The sequence below is a fragment of the Camelina sativa genome, chromosome 2 (assembly GCF_000633955.1).
Source record: "Camelina sativa cultivar DH55 chromosome 2, Cs, whole genome shotgun sequence".
Taxonomy (NCBI): domain Eukaryota; kingdom Viridiplantae; phylum Streptophyta; class Magnoliopsida; order Brassicales; family Brassicaceae; genus Camelina; species Camelina sativa.
The window spans coordinates 21,898,228-21,906,578 of record NC_025686.1 but is presented as its reverse complement, the minus strand read 5'-3'; the positions used below and the strand labels follow the sequence as shown (position 1 = coordinate 21,906,578).

At 30.4% G+C, this 8,351-nt stretch overlaps 2 protein-coding genes across 2 annotated transcripts in view; both read right to left on the bottom strand.

Annotated features, from left to right (window-relative positions):
- Positions 1–270, bottom strand: part of LOC104755381 (DNA ligase 1-like) — a 22,805-nt gene extending 22,535 nt beyond the window's left edge. Inside the window, exon 1 of the mRNA XM_019231159.1 lies at positions 136–270. Coding sequence (XP_019086704.1) covers positions 136–270 — 135 coding nt within the window. The remainder of the gene's footprint in view (positions 1–135) is intronic.
- LOC104732185 lies at positions 280–1,303 on the bottom strand. The gene has a single exon (XM_010451723.2). It carries the CDS (start codon positions 961–963, stop codon positions 487–489), a length of 477 nt encoding a protein of 158 aa, XP_010450025.1. The 5' UTR covers positions 964–1,303; the 3' UTR covers positions 280–486.

Here is an 8,351-nt window from a genome sequence, read left to right as displayed (position 1 = left end):
AAGAAGTGTGGTGAATGAATTTATCATTGCCCCAATGAACGAGGATCTATTCTAGGCATATGAGAGAAGTTAGCGCCTTAGCGGAGTGCAGAGAGTCTTTTGACTCTTTTCTTTTGCTTTATTATCTATGATAACTTTGTCTCCATAAACATTGTTAAATCCATTTTTCACAAATATCGGAATCACACACACATGGCACGACTCACTGACAACACAAATGTGGACCAAACTTAAACTCTTATAAAAACCTTGCAAGAATCTATTATACATTTACACCTGTTAGCACAATCTTAATGCAAAAGAATTACCACAGTTAATTAGTAGTACTATATATCCATTAATTAGTATCCTAAAACCCTAAACCCTAATCACCAAATATAGAACACTAATACATTAAACAAATGTTGGATTGTCTTTGCACATTTGAAATGGAAAATAAAACACCGGAAACGATGGTGTGATCATGAGAGATCTATTGAAATAAGATTACATTCGTCTTTTAATAGATCCAATGGAAATATCAATCTCAATAAGATTATCTTCTTCCATTTTCACATCGTCAATCTCATCTTCTTGATCATCATCATCATCACCAATCCTACTAAGTCTCTGTCGACTTCGATTAATGTTTCTCATTGCCTCTATAGTCTCTACTTCTTCACTCACAAGAGCAATCTCAATGAGACTATCTTCATCCTCATACTCATCATCATAGCCTTCTTCTTGGGATCTCTCAACTAAACATCGTCTTGTCTTTTTCTTAAAAGACCTTAGAAAGAAAACAGAAGTGGAGACGAACAAGATTGACATGGTTATAAGGAGAGAGGAGGAGAACCCATGAGAGCTTAAGAAACAGAGGAAAGCTAAAGATGCAATAAGGGTTACAAGAAAGAACAGCAATGACAGCTGTAAAAGCAAGCAACACCAAGAAAAATGCTTTTCGTCATCAGATTTTTCCACCATTTTGGAAACTTTATGTAAAAGTTGAAACAAAATAAAACAGAGCTAGTTAAAAGAGAGAAGTCGAGATATTCTCGTTATCCATTGGTGTTTGAGTTATGATGTCTCTGATTCGAATCTTTATTTAACCAAAACTTCGCTCTGTTTTGGATCTTGATTTAAGAGGAGTAGATTATAAAAGACGAATCTGAGTTCTTGAAAAGTTTCAGACAAGTCTGAGAGAGAGAGAGAGAAATCATAAAAGTCAGAGGAACCAAACAAAGAAAGCTTTATTTGTTTTCTTCTCACTCTTTACATAATTACACCTGCAAAACTATTTTTTTCGAGAAAAGGGAAAGCATTGGTTTTTGTATGTACGTATTTGAAAAATAAAACACTTTGAAAAACTTATAAAGAAAAAAGCTTAAGTTGGTAAAATCCATGTGAAGCCCACTAATTAAGGATGATTGTTTGTTAAATTAGTACTTAGTAGTAAAGTATATTTTTTAAGAAGATTTCTTAACCTATCAGAAACAACAGGAAACAGAACAAACGATGGATGACTCACAACTTCCAACATCATAAACAAACTGGTCATATATGTGGTTCAACCAAATTCATACAGAGAACCGAACCAGTCCACTGTGAGAGAAGTTCTGTGTTTTAGGTTCGGTTCAGCTTATTTGATTTTTGATTGTGAGTAAGATTTTTTAATCCGTCGTACATCGATAGATGTTTTATATATTATTATTTCAATGTAAAAATTATAAATTTTAATTAAAATTAATAATTAAATTTTTTTGAAATGTTTTAATCTTTCTCTAGAAGTTACCCCCTTCATAAGTTTGTCGTTTTTTTTGGGTTGTCAACTAGGAATAGGATTATCGATTTGATATTCTAGGTGGCTGAAAATATTCAACACATGAAATGATTATTTTTTGTTTTTCCTTTGTTTGGTTTAAGAAATTAGGGATTTGTCACTTTTTATATCTTTTAGGAACCTACCTTTGTCTCATGAAAGACTCCATCAATATTGCGCTTGTTTTCAATGGTTCATGATATCAATTAGTAACGAAAAAGAAATTATCTAAGAAAATGATATCAGATGAAAATCTACTTTAACTAAAGAAATCAATAAATTGCCAATTAATCTATTATAGAGTTGAATATAATTTCCTATTTATAGAGTTTTTCTTCTATAGTTGTTCCTGTGCTTCCCTGAAATCATGTGTAAAAGTGATTTGATTGCCTATACAGTAGAATCTCTATAAATTAATAAGGTCGCGACCATGAAATTTTATTAATTTATAGACGTTTTAATTTATCGATAAATTAATAATTATTAATTTATCGATAAATTAATAAAATATTGATTTATAAGAGATTTTTAATTTTCATAATTTTGAAAATTTTGTATTACAAAATAAGATACTTTTGTTCTCGTTTGTATTTTTAACGAATTTTCTTAATTTATAATCTTGTCTATTGTAATTGCTAAGTTTAGAGTTTAGGTAAAATGATAGGTGTTAGAAGTTTAGAGTTTAGAAAAAATTTCTATTAGTTTCATTCATGGTAATGATGAAGTCGAATAAGATATTGCGATAATTTTAGAATCAATTACATATAAAGAAGCAATTATCGCATTTAGAACTCTTCGTAATTTTTGGATGCGATTTGAGAAGACGACAATGAAAGATATTAGAAATGAGCTCCAATAAGAATGCAAATTCAAGAATATGCCAACAACAATAGAGTCATATTTTACTAAATTTTCTTAGATATATATATATAATATATTAATATTATTCGATTATTAATTTATGATATTGATGAGATTATATTTTTACATAAGATTTCCAAAAGAATATTATTTTATTAATTTATCGAAATGTGTCATTTTTTACACCGGCCCAACTCGGGACCGGAAGAATTTATTAATTTATAGCGAGTATTAATTTATAGAGGTTATACTGTATATCATAAAAGTCATATTGTATGTTTGTAGACTGCAGTGATTGCATTATACATATATATCTTCTAATTACAAAATGATATATATATGGCCTAATGCATTTGATAAAATATGAAACACACAAGAGAACATGCAATAAAACAAAACCAAACCCTTGTTGTATTTCTTACAACACCAAGCACATATAGTTTTTTGTTTCACAACATCTCACTAATTAAACGAAAATCATGATCTAAGATTTTACACCAAAAGAGTTTAGTTGATGGTTTTAATCCATACAAAATTAGTGGATGGGTTTGAAGTCAATTGGATAGTAGTTGAGGCCTTGAGGGTACTATATACATGCACCATGCTACTCTAATGGATCTCTTAAATCCATTATGCCATTAAGCTTTTAAGTTATTAATTTTACAATTTAAAATTTCAGTTTTGAATACATATGCAAGTATTCGGACCCGCACATACGTGCGGGGATGTTTTCATAAGTTTTTTTTGCTGAAGAAAAATATTGGAGAAGATGAACAGCTGTATTTTTTACAGAAGAAACCGAGTGATCAGTAGTGTAATTTTCCAACCCAAATCTTTCAATTAATCTTGTTTAGCATCGTATCCATCTCAGTTTAAGCAAATTCCAGAACCAATATCGATTAAGTAAGCCAAGATTTGTATGTGTCTTATTTTTTTTTTAATTTGTATTGTAAGATTCGAATTTTCTTATTCAACTTTCATTCATTTATCAAAAGAGTTTGGGTAAGATTCTTCAAGTTTTCGTTGTTTATATGTTGATAATTTCATGTTCGTACACAAGTTTTTCAGAAATTTAGTTAGATTTGTTTACAATTTTATTTCGATGTTTGAAATTGTTGTTATGTTTGCCCAAAAAACAGAAAAATTGTTGTTATTTGATCCAATACGATTTTTAGATATTTTAGTTTCCGGTCAATTTGTTTATTAGATTAGATCATGTATCTGATTGTTCTTACATGTTTTTTTTTATAACTCCTTTTATTTGGAAGAGGTATGATTTTATTTGTTTATCTGAGGTACAGTGAAAATTGGATCCAAATGAAAAGCTTAACTGGTTTTGTCAAAAAAAAAAAAAAGCTAAATTGGCAAAGAAGAAGATACTTAAAGATAAGACTCTGTTACGATATTCACTATAAATTTTTGCCTAACCTCTTCATATATATATTTTCACAATTTTGTTCTTTGTATAGGTAAATCTATACCATGAATAAGGAACAGAAGACACTTAACGTTGGTATTGGATTTATGGAAAAGGTTAGTGCGGGTTCGTCTATTAGTTAGTAATTCTGTTAAGCTATATGGTCAAATCGATTATAATTATTCTAACAAAGTGTGTGATATGTAGGTACATTCTCTAATATGGTGGAGTATGGTGGTTCAGCCAAAACCTGATTTAAAAAATAGGAATGATTTGAATCAAATAGAAGTTTCGAAATATTATCAAACAATTCCCAAAAATTGAAAACTCTTTACTTTTTTTGCATAAGCATTTGGAGATTATTGAAATTGAAAACTTCAAAAACAAAACAAAGTTGCAAAAGTAATAAGATAAATAGAGGAAATCATGGATAGATGGCTACAACCATCTGACATCTAGAATCTTGTCACATTCAGTTTCTCCTTTCTGCCTCCTTCTGCTTCAGTCTTTACATGTAGAGACTTCTTACATGTAACCCTTCTGAAAACTTCAGTCTTTCCAACAAAGCGTTTTTGATGGTGAAGACAGTGTAGTACCATATTTTAATTCAAAAGCATCATTATTTTGATCATTCATCCCTTATTATTGTAAAGTGCTTGTAAAAAGTACAACCCTGTAACAAAATTTAAAAAACCGATAAGTACATCAATTTGAACAGATGAAAGAATTTTTATATAAGTCCATCGATTATTAAAATACCTAGTAGCCATGATCCATTCTACTTTCTCCGTTGTAATCTATAGGTTTTTGAAAACTTCTTTGAAGACTACATTCAGTATCCTCTTCTGCAGTTTCCCATCTTTGTCAACAATAAAGATCTTTAATCATTTTTAAGAGTATAAAGCCTCCAACTGTGTACAATCATTACTTGTATTTTCGAAGTCGTCTTGAAAGACTTGATGTTAGCAAGGCTTGTGAAATTATTGTTTGCGGCCATTTTTTTTTTTTTTTTGAAAAATAGGTTTAGGTTTGCAGTATTCGAGATGAGTAACACCTTGATCACGTATACTGTATTTATAGTTGTAAGTCATGTTTTAAGATTTGATCATATTGTCTATCAAGATTTGGTAAGTTGCTAAGATTTGGTGAATTAGAATATTTCCAAATCGAATAGATTATGTTAACTATCCGAGATTTTGGTGTTAATTGGCAAATTCATTTTTTAATTAAACGCATCTCCATTTTCTTAGAAGATATTCTAAGATTGAATTTCCCTAATCTAACAATGATTTTAATTGTTTGAATAATGTTAATTGTAACAATATCATTTATGTGGGTAGGTTTTAATTGTTTTAATGGCATCAACGCTAATTATGTGGGTTAATTTGTTTAGATTTAATGGGAGGTTTTAATTGCTTCTGATTCGTATGTGTTAATATATAATCATTAAATATTTGTTTGCCCCGAAAAACTTAAATAAGTATCAATCTGTTTGGCTCCGATTTTTTTGCTAAACTATCACATATAATATCTGTCTAGCTACAAAATTCCTTGTTAATTGTATCTGTTTGGCTACACGATTTATATAGGGATTTTAGTCAAGAATGCCACTTTTGAAACAAAACTTGTAGAAAATGCCATTTTTTTCTTTTCTTTTCGATTATGCCACTTTCTATTACCATGCCACATAACAAAAAGACGGAAATAACATTTCAGTAAATAACTTTTCAGTAGACCAAATCCGCCTAATCAGGTTTAGTTCATCTCTAATTTGTCCATCGACCTCTCAAATTGATCAGATCTGTTTGGTTGGACTTAACATGTCCATTATTGTCCAAAAGTTATCAAAATAACTTGTCTACCCTACAAGTTGTTAAGACATATACTAAACTTGTGGTACTTTGGGTGGACCAGATTCAACTTCTAGATAGGTTTTTTATGTCCACTCACAATTCTGTCTACACAATAGGTTTTTGTGTACCCCAATTTTGTCCGTCGATGCTTTTTGTCCATTGCAGTTCTTTTGACCATACATGCATTAAAAATGATGCGCCTCTGGTGGACTATATCTGACAATTAAGATATTTATAGTCCCCAATACTTTCTTTTCTCTAGTGAATTATATCAGCTTTATAAGATCTCAAGGATGGACAAGATTTGTTAGTAAAATGGAAAAGTTTGGTTTACCAGTTCTCTAGACCACCAGATTTGGTCCATCGAGAAACAAAAGAAGTCTTGTCCACCAGACTGTGGATCTGGTCCACCGGAGATGCATCAAATGTGTTTTTTGAATCGTAAATTCTGGACAGGCGAATTATATAGAGGTTTGAAATGAGAGAGATGAAAATTTGGAGAAAGAGAGAGAGAGAGAGTTGGATATGTGGAGAAATGAGGTTTTGGAGAAAGAGAATGAAGTTTTGGAGGTTTTGAGAAAAACAAAAATGGTGAACTGGAGAGAGATCGAGAGAAATGAGAGAAGAAGATAGAAAAAAATGAAAACTTTAATTAAGGACAATTTTGTCATTTTAAATTAGTCAAAAGTGGGTCCTATGGCATTTTAGAAAAAGCTTGATGGAAAATGACATTGCTCACAATGAATTGCACTGTACATGGCATAAATCATAAATTTCTCATTTATATATATCCTTATTATGTTTTCAATAGCATTTCATTGTAATAATATCTAACCCTATGTCTTTTTATTGAAAATGCTTCCCTTTTAATAGTATAGATTTTTAATAGTATAGATTGACTGAGAGAACAATAATGTCCATTACATTCTCTTGTTTTCTCTAAATTATTTATTTTGATTCTTTTATTTTATGTAGTTCTGAATGTTAAAACAAAAGGTGTATTATTTAATATTTATCACCTCAGCAATGGAAAATGACATTAACAAAACAAAACTTATCTTACTATATTAATTGAGAAGTACAAATATGAAACTAACTTTAAAAAGTGTAAAAATTTACATTCAAATGCCATTAGAAATATTTAATAAAGATTCATTACTTAATTTAATAAAGATAATAAATACTTTGACCAAATATATACAATATATCAGAATTTTATAATAAAATCTTTTAAATAATTATTAATTTTCAAAAAAATATTTTCTTTTCCTAATTAATTATGGACGAAAATTATTATTTATTTTTTAAAATATATAACCAATCCAAATTTTTAAAGCTAAAATTTTATATCCAAGTAGATAATATGATTATTTTTAATAACTAGATTTAGAAGATTTGGTTAAGATTTTAAATTATGGTTCTCCTATGATCTTTCTTTTATTTTATTTAAAAATTATTTTGAATTATCATATAATAATTATGATTAATAAATATGTAAAAAATTTATGCATATGTTATGATGTGAATTTTTAAAATCAAAGTGTAACATCCGCTAACCAATTTTTAAGGTTTTGGTGTGGGTGTCGATCGACACCCTTGGTGTATCGATCGACACCATGTTTTCTGGTTTGGTCCGGTTCGTTTTAATTGTTGTTTGGTTCGGTTTGGTTCAAGGAAAATCCCTAAATCGTGTTATAAGTGGAGAAGCGACAAATTAAAGTTTTTAGGATGTCTTGTCGCCGTTTTCAGAGATAGAGAGAGAGGAGAGAGCCTATTGTGGTGTGAAGGAGATTAAAGGAGAAAGATCAGAATCGTTAGGGTTTGGGAGGAAACAGTTTCGGCATATCAAATCGTTCTCAAAGGTAATGAAATTTGGTAGGTTTATTCCCAAGTGTTTCATCGTCATTCGCCTTTTTACAGAAGTAGATTTGGATTTAAACTCGATGAGTTATTGGCAGTTTCGTGAGACACGTTTTCTCAGACGCGAGTTGGGACCATCGGAGATTGTAACTGAGATCGTGGTCTCGTGTGGTGTCTGATCGTGCTGAAATTTTGTGGGAAGCTTCGTGACGTCTAGGGGTAGCTTTTCACCGGAGCGATTTGATAGTTAACGGTTGGTTTGTATTGTATAGTTTCGTCTTTGAGACTGTTCTTTTCTGATGTTTCTGTCTAGTTTTGTTATAAGTCGTTTTTAGTTGTGTGGCTTGTTGTAGGGCGTTCCTGGACTGTTTCAGACGTTAGGAAGGTCTCAAATGGTTGTATTTGTTGTTATAATCAGTTGATAAGGTGAGTGCATGACCATGGCTTATCTAAGCCTGAGAATCCTTTGTTGTTCTTGCTTGATTGGTGGTGCTTTGTGGTGTTGTTCTTGCTTGATTGGTTGTGTTAGTGGTGTTGTTCTTGCTTGTGGTGGTTGTGTTAT

What these genes read in the sequence shown, in the direction of transcription:
- LOC104732185 (XM_010451723.2), bottom strand. Translation starts at nt 963, where the DNA reads ATGGTGGAAAAATCTGATGACGAAAAGCATTTTTCTTGGTGTTGCTTG.